This window comes from Artibeus jamaicensis, unplaced genomic scaffold, assembly GCF_021234435.1.
Source record: "Artibeus jamaicensis isolate MK-2021 breed Jamaican fruit bat unplaced genomic scaffold, CSHL_Jam_final contig_384, whole genome shotgun sequence".
NCBI lineage: Eukaryota > Metazoa > Chordata > Mammalia > Chiroptera > Phyllostomidae > Artibeus > Artibeus jamaicensis.
In genome coordinates, this window is record NW_026521810.1 from 11,900,032 (window position 1) to 11,912,348 (window position 12,317).

The 12,317-nt window shown below is 41.9% G+C and overlaps 1 protein-coding gene across 1 annotated transcript in view; it reads left to right on the forward strand.

Annotated features, from left to right (window-relative positions):
- BUB1 (BUB1 mitotic checkpoint serine/threonine kinase) overlaps positions 1 to 12,317 on the forward strand; it is a 50,757-nt gene that overhangs the window by 18,711 nt on the left and 19,729 nt on the right. The window contains exons 10-17 of the mRNA XM_037163816.2: positions 2,836 to 3,095; positions 4,925 to 4,983; positions 6,216 to 6,344; positions 6,437 to 6,547; positions 7,291 to 7,390; positions 8,344 to 8,425; positions 10,543 to 10,717; positions 12,100 to 12,187. Of these exons, the coding sequence (XP_037019711.2) occupies positions 2,836 to 3,095; positions 4,925 to 4,983; positions 6,216 to 6,344; positions 6,437 to 6,547; positions 7,291 to 7,390; positions 8,344 to 8,425; positions 10,543 to 10,717; positions 12,100 to 12,187 (1,004 nt within the window). The remainder of the gene's footprint in view (positions 1 to 2,835; positions 3,096 to 4,924; positions 4,984 to 6,215; positions 6,345 to 6,436; positions 6,548 to 7,290; positions 7,391 to 8,343; positions 8,426 to 10,542; positions 10,718 to 12,099; positions 12,188 to 12,317) is intronic.

The window sequence follows — 12,317 nt, forward strand, 5'->3', positions numbered from 1 at the left end:
TCTTTCACCGCCTGTCTTATTACACTTAGCATAATGCTCTCTAGTTCTATCCATGCTGTCTCGAAGGGTAGGATTTCCTTCTTTCTTTCTGCTGCATAGTATTTCATTGTGTAAATGTACCATAGATTTTTTATCCATTTACCGGTGGACATTTAGGTTGCTTCCAGCACTTGGCTATTATAAATTGGGTGACTATGAACATTGGATGCATAGATTCTTTTGAATTGGTGTTTCAGGATTCTTAGGGTATAATCCCAGCAGTGGTCTTGCTGGGTCAAAAGGCAGTTGCACTTTTATTTTTCTGAGAAAATTCCATACTGTTTTCCACAGTGGCTGCACCAGTTTTGATTATGATAGGTCTTGGTGTAGGCCTGTTTGGATTCATCTTTTTTGGGACTCTCAGTGCTTCCTGGATGTGTGTGTCTATTTTCCTCACCAGTTTACAGAAGTCGTCTGTCCATCATTATTTTTTCACAAAAATTTTCAATCTTTTGTTTCCTCTCTTCTCCTTCTGTTACCCCTGTGATGTGAATGTTGATATTCTTTAAGCTATCCTTATTTAATTTTTTTCTTTATGCTGTTCCAGTTGTGTGTTTTATGCTACTTTGTCTTCCAAATCACTGATTTGATCCTTTGCTTCATCTAATCTGTTGATTCTGTCTGATGTATGCTTCATTTTAGTTACTCATTTCTGACTGGTTCTTTTTTATGTTTCCTTTCTCCATTTTTACGCTTACTATCTCTTTGTTGAAGTTCTCAGTAATATTATTTATTTTTCCCCTTAGTTCATTGAGCATGCTTATACTAAAGTGTTTTGAACTCTGAATCTGGTTAGTTTGTCTCTATTTTGTTTAGTTTTTTTTCCAGAGTTTTTGTCTTGTTCTTTCACTTGGGAAGTGTTTATCTTATTGTGGCTACCTCCCTGTGTTTGTTTCTATGTATTAGGTATATCTGTTATGTCTCTCAGTCTTAGCAGGGTGACCTTACGTCGTGGGGGTCCTGTAGGGCCCAGTGGAGCACCCTCCCTATTCACTTGAGCTGGTTTCTCTAGGGGTATCCCTTGTGTGAGATTTGGTGCCCTCCAGTTGAAGCTGAGCTTTGGTTGCTGTGCACTTCAGCGGGAAGGATTGACCCTCAGGCTGATTGGCTATGAGGACTTGCCATGACACTACGGTGGGCAAGCTTTTGTGCAGGGGCTGAACCTGAGCACAGCAGGATTTGCTTTAGCTCAGCTCTGGTGCCTGCCAGTCCACCCTTTGGATGTTTCATTTGTGATGGTAATGGGGTGATGCTCTGGTGTGCTCTGAAGTTTACCACTACGTGTGTTTGTTCTGGAGCTTCTTGGGAGTATCTCCAGTACGGGCCAAAGCCAGCTGCTGCATGTGTCCACCCCAGCCACCTGGTAGGAGCTACAAAGTGATCTTCAATTGGTAGTTGTGTCTGCTGGACTTGGAGGCACCTGAGAGTGGTTATACTGAGAGCCCAGGCTCTTGGGGGCCAATTAGGAAGAGGAACAAGGCAAATGGAGGCCACTGAAAGGGGTTGATTCAATTTGCAAGTCTGGTAGGGTGAGGTCTTAGAAAATCACCATAGTGGGGCAAGTATTGTGTTAGCCAGGTTCATGGAGAGCTCAGATTTGGACCCAACATATACCTATAGGCTGTGCAGGGGGAGGGCAAGTTAAAGGAACAAAGAAGTTCTAGCTCCTGCTAGCACTTTTTTCTGGGATTCAGCTCTCCCCTTTGCCAGATATGAGCTGCTGCCTCTTCTCTGGAGTTTAGGGTGAGTGTTTGCAAGTGAGTTTGTGCTCAGCCCCTTTAAGTGGACACCTGAAACTCAAACAGCTGTCTGTCTCACCCAGACAGAGCACCTTCTTATTTGTACTTGGTGGCATGGTGCTCTGAGATGGAGAGCCTGGTGTGGGACTGGGACCCATCACTCCTCAGGGAGGACTTCTGCAGCCAGGATATCACTCCTGATTCTTACCTACCTCGTGTGAGTGTGGGACCAGCCCACTTTGTGTCTCCACCCCTCCCACACATCTCTGGATGGTTTCTTTGTATCCTTCGTCATAGGACTTCTGTTCAGTCAGTTTTCAGGTGGTTCTCAAGGGCGGGTGTATAATTTAATTGTAATTTTGATACAGTCAGGGGAGGAGGTCAGCACAGCATTTACTCATTCTGCCACCTTGACCAGAAGCCATGACTATGAACTCTTTATATTTTGTCCTTTTGTTTGAGAAGTAACTATTTTTCCCCTAGATATCTATGTTTTTCTTAACAATTTATAAGAATACTCTTAGATGGTAAAGAATTCATTCACCTGTCTTTTAATTTGGTAACATAAGAGGATACAATTACCATCTACATTGAGTAGGAAAGCAAAGATTTTAAGTGCAGATCTTGTTATCTGTCTTGTGTAAGCAAGCCATGCTTGTGTGGCAGTTATAAGTCTAGCTTATGTTTCCTATTCATGAAAGAGAAAATAGCCACCAAGTTCACTTTAATGGAAAGAACATCGTTATGAGCATTTGATAAATTTACCTGTCTTTTCTCAAAATTAAGTGAAGAGGAATAAGACAGTTCTTAAATACTAATAAAACCGTAGCGTGGGTTATTTCAGTGGTTTGAAGTTTCATCTTCCAGTTATGTCTGTGGTTAAACTACAGAAGCATCCTTTGTGTAGAATGGTCCTTCCTCTTGTTGACTGTTCATTTCAGAATGCCTCAGGGTAATGGAATCTACTGCAGACAGATGTGAGTGTTTGAAAAGCTGTAGCACCTGTTCCTAAGGTTCTGAACTTCATGACTTTGCTTTTGTGTGCTTAAACTGGAAGGTTAATGCAGCATGTGTAGAGCCAAGCATGGGCACCCAGCAGGAACTGAGCACTCCGTCTCTGCCAGCCGTAATTCCGCAGACCTCAGAGCACGTGGGAACGAAACCCGGACAGGCACCTCCTGCAGCTCCTCCTGAGGCCAGTGCTGTCACTGCTGCTTTGGTGTCCCCAGCCATCAGCCAGAGTGTAGCTCCTCCTGTTCCTTTGACAGCCCAGCCAGTGACAGACTCCATGTTTTCAGTGGCCGGGAAAGATGCCAGGTGAGTTGAACATCATGTCTGTTTCTTACAGAGTTTGCAAAATCTGGAGCAAGATGTAAAGGACAGGTGGTTCTTGTTTTTAAACCAAGTTCTCAAAAGTTGGATTCCAGATCTTGCAGTCTTACTTATATCATGCTTCTTTTGTTTACTTCATAATCTTTTATTTATTTATTTTTTATCTATCTATCTATCTTTAGAGGGGAAGAGAAGGAGAGAAATAGCAAATGTATGGTTGCCTCTCATGAGTCCCCTGCTGGGAACTGGCCTGCAACCCAGGCATGTGCCCTGACTGGGAATTGAACTCATAATTTCTTTTTAATTAAAAATTTTCAGGACACTGAAATTCAATGATCTTTTCATAACAGAAGAATATACATCTGTTAAACTGAAACTGCCTTTGCTTACTAACTGACTGAGTAGTTCCCTTGACGTGTGTTCTTCTCATCCTCCTCCTGTCTCCCCCCAGGAGTGGTTTGAGATTAATTTCCATTGCACATATGTATACATCGCTGTGGATTTTCCCCAACTTTGTGAGATTTTCCTAGATTTCTAAAATACAGTGTCACACCACTTATTTTGCTTAAATTTTTATCTTCAGGTTCTCTTCCCCCCTCCCTCCCTCTCTCTCTCTGTTTAAACATAAAACAATGGTATGGATCCATTAGAAAAAATTAAAAGCTGCAATGTGTCTCACATCTTCCCCTTGTGCTAAACCCCTTAACACAAATTACGGTTCTGAAGTACTGGTTCCTCTCAACGTCCAAGGTTAACTTTTCTCAATGCTTTCTCCTAAAATAAGATTTAAAATCACCATGCTTTTTCACTTACATTAAGATAATAATTCAGACCTGGTCCTGTATTCTCCCATGTGTGTAAGAAGAGGACTGTGGTGTGGGAGCCACGATTCCACTGGTTATTGACACTCAGTTCATGCTGCTGTGCGATGGCACAAGCAGCGGCAGTGTCAGCCCCGTACAAGTGCCGTGTGTCCAGTCGCCCCACCAAGACAGAGTGGTGAGGTTGTGAAGGCCGGAGACAGCTGCCCTTATGAAATTGTGAAACTCTTGATTAAACATTTCGGTCTCGTCAGAAGTACTTCAGATTGGCCCTGACCCAGGCAAGGTACTGAATGGAACCCCAGGCATTCCAAGCAGCCTGGACTGCTTACTATGGCAGAGAAAGGACACCGTTCTCTGGAATCTCAAAACTTAGGCTTTTTTTTTTTTTTTTTTATCACCATTTAATGGGGACTTGTAAGATTAAAAGTGCAGTACATTGTATTTTACATCTTGACAGGGTCCATTAAGAGAATTCTAGCAATGTTAAATAGATGATGTCCGCTATCACAATTGCATTTAAAACAAATTGGTGTAAATGTCTTCTGTGCCATGTCTGTCTGTCTTGGTAACTTCTACAGTCTGAGGAACAGTGCACTGTGCCTGCTGAGTCCTGGCGAGTGGGGGCCATGCAGCTGAGGCCCAGCAGTGCTTTCCCTTATCAGACCCTGGAGAGCTGCCTGTTGGCCTTTTAGCCTGTGTGATAAATGGGCTCATTTGAGTGAGGAAGCTATTATCTTGCTGTACCACACGGACGAATGATTAGCATGGCGTTAAAATATGTAATCACTGTCAAGTAAACATTAGTTATCTGGTCTATATCTGTAAGAATTCTTTTCCTTGAAAGGAAATGAAAGAAAAATAAACATTTCATTTACTTATACTATAGACCTAAGTGGTTCCATTTGTATTTTAATAGTAGGCTTGCAATTACTGACATTTTCTACAATTCTTTCTTGAGAGTTAGTGTGTCTAAAGAGTTTTTTCTTACAGATGTGTGACTACAAGTGCTCAGGAATTCAAGCCACAGAACAGAGCGGAGATAAGAGAAGGTAACATGTAGTTACAGTACATTTGTTTCTGACTTGTCTGCCCAGACTTCTCCAGGTCGCTCCGAAGTCTGTGAAGTGGCCGTGGGCCATGAAGCCTTCAGAGTGCAATGAAGTTGAGTGAAAGCTTTCCTGTTAGAATGTTAGGGATTAGATGAACCGTGGAGCATCTCAAGTAGATGTAGAAATCTACTTTTCACTCACATCTTATTAGCTAGAATCATTCAGAAACTTAATATTTGAAAACTTTACTATTAAATTTCTCAGAATTTATCTCAAAAGATAGTTATCTTTGATATGTCAGGAAGTAGGAAAGTTGATTGAAAGTTTAATTAGGAGTGTTATACTTCTATTTGGTACTACTTAGTTAGGGGCATTTGCACTGAAAGTAAGTTTTATAAATAAGACTCATGGTTTAGACATTGACTCCACACAAAATGTCATGTGACTGACATTTTTTCCAGTGACAGTTCTGTGGAAGCAGAGCTTCTCAAAACATCTAGAGACCCCTGCATCGGACTCAGACTTCCTGAGCCCTCTCTGGGTGCCTGGCATTGGTGTAAGGACTTAAGGGTGCAATCATGAACAGAAAAGACACAACCCACCTGTGTGGAAGGGAAAGGAAATGTTGCTGTTGGGGAGGTGGATCGAAACTATAGCGGTCACCAGGGAACATGCCCAGAAAGAAAGAAATATTTGAGTCAAGGCCTGCAGGAGGGGACTGCTCATGTGGGCAACTTAGAAAACCTGTTCCAGGGTTGTGCAGAAACCCCAGGTGGGAATGTCCCCGATGTATCTAAGCACAGTAGCGGCCAGGGGGCTGGAGTGAGCACAGGAGGAGATGGGTGAGATCTGGGCCAGCAGGGCCCAAGTGTGCAGGGCCTGGACGCCAGCTGAGTTCCGAACATTTAAAATGGAACTATTAGTGTATTTCTTGGGATACAGTGGAGCTGAGGGTTTATTATGACAAGACTGGCAATTTGATATGATTTTAGACCAAACCATTTTTCTCTTTAAGCTTTCATTTCCTTTTCTGAAAAAGCATAATTCTTGCCTTATATGTCTCATGAGATCATAAAGAAAAAAATGAACGTGCTGTAATAATGGGAGTCCTCAGTGATGATTATCAACAATAATAAATATTTAAATTATAGTACGTTTCTTATATTGTGTGCTTTTAAATTATTCTGATTTCCCTGCTGATAGAGTGCATTTTGTCCTCATTTCTTTAATAGGATGTGAAACACAAAAGGTTTTCAACACAACTTCTTTTCACACAACTCCAAACACATCCCTGGGAATGGCTCAGGCAACACCATCCAAAGCGCAGCCGTCACCCACCGTGCACACAAAAGAAGCATTAGGTAAAGCCTTCGGTTAGAATGTGTAGCCTCTGACAGCAGGTTAGTGAAAGGTCTTTGCAGCCCTGTTTACAGTTATTCTTTCTTCTCTTAAGGGTTCATCATGAATATGTTCCAGGCTCCTACACTTCCTGATGTTTCTGACGACAAAGATGAATGGCCATCTCTAGATCAGAATGAAGATGCATTTGAAGCCCAATTTCAAAGTAATAACAATTTGCTTAAAAGCTACTGAGTGCATAGCATTGTGGATGGTTATCGCAGGAAATATCAAAGATTATACAAGAATTGGCCCTACCTTTGATTAGCTTGCCACATAAGGGCAGGGAATGTGTGAAATTAAAAAATCAGAGAATGTTTGACAAGGTACTTGATGGGTGTCATAGAACTGGTTTGTTTGTTTTTTTTTTAAAAAAATAATAATAGTACCAAAGAACAAGATCCTCATAGACAGAAAGAGCCAGGAAGGGCTCAGTCCTCCAAGCCTGATCCCAGTCTCACCTGGAAGAACAGCGGGACAGAGCTGCGGAGGCCAGCGACCAGCAGTCCGCCTTTGTCTGGGGTCGGCGTTCCTGTGGAATCCAGAGAGAGATTGCAGCAAAACTAAGTAAAATCCAGTTAGACTCGGGAGGATCTAAAATATAAAGCTTCAAGGTTAATCTTAAGCTGACTGGGAAAGAACCCCTGAGAGCTTTGTTCAGTGAGTCAGGAGATAATAACAGTGTTTTAGTAGAATGATACACACGATGTTTTGTATGTGATGGGAACCCTGTGACCAGAGTTACTTCATCTCAATACAAAGTAACTATTGCATTACGTAGTATTTGAAAAGCTGTTATTTTCTGTAAGCTTTTATTTCATTTTCTTATTTGGAGTTTAAATTTAGCATAAAGGATAATGTTTTTCTTCCGATGCCATAATTAAATGCTGTTTTATTTTTCTGTTACAGAAAACACAAACTCTTCTGGAGCTTGGGGAGTCAATAAGATTATTTCTTCTTTGTCATCTGCTTTTTCTGTGTTTGAAGATGGAAACAAAGAAAATTATGGGTAAAGAAACAGCTAGTGAAATCACATTATAGGAGATGCCTGCTGTCACAGTGATGTGGAATGCGGCAGGGTTCCTCTGTGTCTCAAGGCAGTGAGGTGGTGGTGGGGCGGCCTGCCAGTAGGTGGGGTGGGGTGCCTTACAGTCAGCGCTGCCACTGAGAAGCCCTTTGACCTCAGGACCAGGAGATGGCTTTTGACTCAAAAGAAAGTCCTATGCAGGAGTCAGAAGGATGCAGACCTCCCACGATTAAAGCATGTAGTAAGAAACAACCAGAGAACTGAGGGATTCTGTGGGTTTGAACTTTTACTAGATGTGAATGGAGTCACCAGTCCAGATATCTACGTGCGCTCTCTTTATATTTGCAGCATGGGTCAAGTAGGAAAGGAGGTGGCTTGTGTGGGAGTCATGCTGCCGAGGGAAAGCTGTGTTAGAGAGAATACGTTCTAAGGCAGAGGGAAACGGTATTAGAGTGGGTAGTTCCAGGAATTTCACTATTAATATTTTAAACTGTGGAAAGAGAAGTGTCAGCGTGATCAAAGGTATGGCAATGTGGAAGAGATTCATACTGAGGCAGAAAGGAGAAGGAGCCTGACCAGCTAACTCTCAAGAGAGAAATCCCACCGCTAAACCAAGCACTGGAAATGAATCAAGTGCATGGCCTCCCTGAACTTCTGTGGCCACAGTTCTAACTGTGTTCCTAAGACTTACATATAACGCAGCATAATAGGAACTTTTATATTTCCCACCCTCATTGAAGTAACTAGTTCTACTCTTACACACAGTCACATTATTTATTTTGCATTCAGTTGTGCTGTAACTGTTGCATAAATAAGGAATATGTATGTAAATACTAATTAAATAGGATAACTGGAAAATGTTTCTAACACTCAAGTGGTAGTATGTATTTCCTTGGTATATTTTGCTATTTATGAGTTTGCAAATCTTTTCTTAGATTACCACAGCCAAAAAATAAACCCATAGGAGCCAGGACCTTTGGAGAACGTTCTATAAGTAGATTTTCTCCAAAAGCAAAGGTAAGAAATCTCTGCTTCATCTATGAAATACTATTCATACTGTCCCCCAATTACTGTAGTCTTCATATGACATTGTAATTTTCAGCACAGTATTACACCATCTAATTTATCGAGCATAACTACTTGGTTACCCTTGTTTTACCAAGTAGGGCCCTTGTTTTACCAAGTAGTTGGTAACGCCAGCAGCAGACTATGGGAGCTAAACTGGAATGGTCTGTCATCAGGCACCTCAGCAGAGCAGCATCACCTGGTCACTGGCCCGCAGTGTTGTGTGCAGCCTGCATACAGCTCCCACTGCAGCCCTGAGTGTCACCAAAATGCACCTCTTTCCATATGCCCTGGGCTGCTCTCTTTTGCGTGTGTCAGAGACGTGCTGGGAAGCTCTGCTGAACCCTGGGTCCTGGTTTTCATCCCACAGTGGATTCTTTCAGCTAAATTATCACCCAGTTCTCTGATGCTTTGGTGGACTTTTTGACCATAAAGTTTTCCGAAATAATAGGCTGAATTTCAAATTTAGTAGCATCATGTTATAGGTACATTTTACAGAACTATTCAACTATATGTGCACTGACTAAATAACCCACCGTGAATTATCCACATATCCTTGCTCCAAGCGTAAGCCAATTGTTTATCCTGTGTTCACCTAAAGAAACCATCAGCCAGCTTTCCTGCAGTGCTGGAAGAGATATGGTGGAATTTATGAAGACTGCAGTGTATGTGAAAACCAGGGGTGGCATTTTAATGGGCAACTGAAGAACTTTGGTCAAACTAACTTAGCACTTTCTACTAGCACTTGTCATAGACTCCAGAACTTTTGTGTTTTTGGAAAAATAGCTGATTTTAAGGCTGTGGCTAGAAAATACAAATGAGCATCTTAAGGGTCAGAAGGTAATGAAGTGCTTAAAAAAAAGTTGGAGTACAGGAAGAGAACACAGGAGCCCACACCTGAGCAGCCATGGCCATACCTGGGACAATGGGAACAAGGAAATAAACAGAATAGGCTGCCATTAGACTGTAACCCAAGAAATAAAATCAATACCTATACTGTTGTAAATAAAATACAGGAGAAAGGATGAAGCATCTTTATAGAAGGACTCCAGTGAGGTAAAAGGACTGAGTGGCAATAGAAAATGACCATTAGAGCCACAGTAATAATTGCTACAGGGAAGCTCCCCGGAGATCATTACAATTAGAGAAACTTGAAGAAGAAACGATATTTGTAGCCTGCCTCACCTAAATCATTAACCACTGTGGTGGTTTTAACCTTTGTTCACAAAGTCTTTGAAATTCCTTTATCCTAGGTGGAGCTTAGTTTACCTTCCTTTGAGTGTAGGCTGGACTCAGTGACTTGCTTCTAACAAGTAGAGTAGGGAAAGGGAAACACTGTACCTGCAGTGGAGAAGCTTGGCAGACATCACCTTGACCAAGTGACTGGTACACCTCACCAGTGGTAAGCCGTTAATGTCATGTACCCTCTAACATGACATAAGGAGAAAGGGCGATTCACCCCTGGTATTCTTCTCCAAAATTTATAACACCAGTCTTATCCCGAGAAAACATCAAACAAACCTAAATTGGAGGGACATTCTGCATTGTACTTGATCAGTGTTCAGAAGTGTCAGTGTGAGACAGCCTCGGAAGGACCAGTAAACTGGTATGGACTAAAGGAGACATGACAGCTGAACGCAGCATAACAGCCTGGGTTGGATCTGGAAACAGAAAGGGAACGTGAGGAGGAGAAAGAGGGAATCCAAATAATGTCTGCAGTTGGTAGTACTGTTTAGTTTTCACAAATACACCAGGGTTTAATAACAACGTTAGAAGCTGATAGGGGTATGTGAGAAATTCCTATGTAAATCTGGACTTACCAAATTTTAAATGTAAATGTAGGAAAAGCAAAAGTGTGACCCTGTGTGTGGGGTATGAGCCCACTGGGGTATGAAAAGGAAGAGTCTAGTTCTGGGGAAAAGATCAGAACAACATCCTTGGCCATGTGTTAGCCAGGGCTACACCTGTGTGGTCTTCAGTTGCTCATTTTCCTGAATCTTGAAAAGTGTTAAATGTTGTGGACGGCGCAGGGAGACGACTGCTTTTTTTCAGTTTATCTTTTATTACAGGAAGTCGCTCATGCTGAAGAGTTTTGGGACGACTCCACCGTGTGGGGTGTCCGCTGCACCAAGACACTGGCGCCCAGTCCTAGGAGCCCGGGACACTTCAGGTCTGCTGCACGGCTTGCGTCTACTCCCTTCCACAAACTTCCAGTGGACTCAGCACACGCTCTGGAAGAGAAAGGTTGTGTGACACTACTTGGATAGGGTGTAGGTTCACTGTATGCTTTCCAAAGCAGAAAGGCCACCACAGACAGATTGAATTATTTGAATGCTAAAAATAATGGACATTTATATATTTTTATTTGATAAGAGTCACAAATAGCAAATTTTAGTCCTTGATATTTGTCTACAGATCTCATTGCTTTAGAGTCGTAGCCAAGTACCAACTCAGAAAATTTTCTTGCTTTTCATGATTTGACTCCAAGAGAGCAGTGAGAGAACTCACAAAGAATCATTCTTTCTCCCAAACATAACACTTCTCTACCAAAGATCTTTATATATCTGAATTGGACCTTAATGCATAACATTCTTACTGAGCACAGTTAGTTATTACTAAGAACCAGCCTACAAAATACACATACTATTAGATCTGGAAGCACTTTACCATTGTGGAGACTACTGATTTACTAGCCAAACTCCTGTCACTGCTGGCGCGTTTTAAAAAATGGCAGTTGGTCACCAAAGCATGCCGGTGAAGGCAGTGCCAAGGAATTTCACTCCCATAGATTGAAAAATAGTTGAGCCCACAGACTTAAAAATGTTTAATTAAAGGGGTAAAAACTTTTTGTAGAATATTAACTCAATATGGCAGATTTATTTTCTGAATTTTAAAAGACAGTGCAGTTAAACTTAGACAATTGCCATTATTACAAGGTTGCTACTTTAGTAAAAAACAAAAAGAAAACAGAAAAATTCAAGCTTTTTCCACTCAAGAAAAGAAATCAGGAGCCTTTCAGCCAAACAGTCAAAATTTGCTGCACTTAACAGTATTTACCACTTGGCTCAATAAATAAAAGCTGATGATGTGGTATTAAGAAGCATTAGCCTCTATTTGGTGAGGCAGTATCTGATAAAGTTTGGTACTTGGCCATATATAGTATTAACATCAGTTGGTAGAAGCGTGTTCTGTATTCTGCTCTTGCACCAACTGGCTGACTGGAGGACACCAGAACGTCCGCCCTCCAGAGGCCTGGCAGCCTTTTATGGTCTGTGTCCTTGTTACTAGGTTCTCCCAAAGCAGGTGCGGCCTGCCACCCACACCAGGGCCCTCCCGTGGTTTGGTCATCCTGCCCTCAGTGGACCTGCCCCTCTTCTGGCTCTGTTCTCTGGAAGGATTATATGGATTCGATGTATAAAGTTTAAATTCTCCACATATATTAGTAGTGGAAATTTTTAAAAGTGATTTTCTCCCCATTTAAAAAATGTTACAGCACATTTTACCATGGAACAGTACTTTTAAAATGAAAGTCAGTATAAAAAGGAATCCTGGCCTTTTTAATGTAGAATCATTCATGCGTACACGTGTGTGCACATCATGTCTGCCTCTTACTGTTTATGTTTCAGAGAATGTGGTGGCAGCGCAGTGTACCCGTGTGACTGTGGACACTTGTGAAGGAAACATGGTGGAGCCCTCAAAAGACGGAAGGTCCAGGTACTGTGACCATGTGGTTCTGTCGCTCCATTTTCCCTCCAGCTTTCCATTTAAGATGTAATAGAATTCCAGTCCTTAAAGACTAACAGAGTTTCTGTGGACTTGCAGCTTTAAGTCAGAAGGTCCTCTC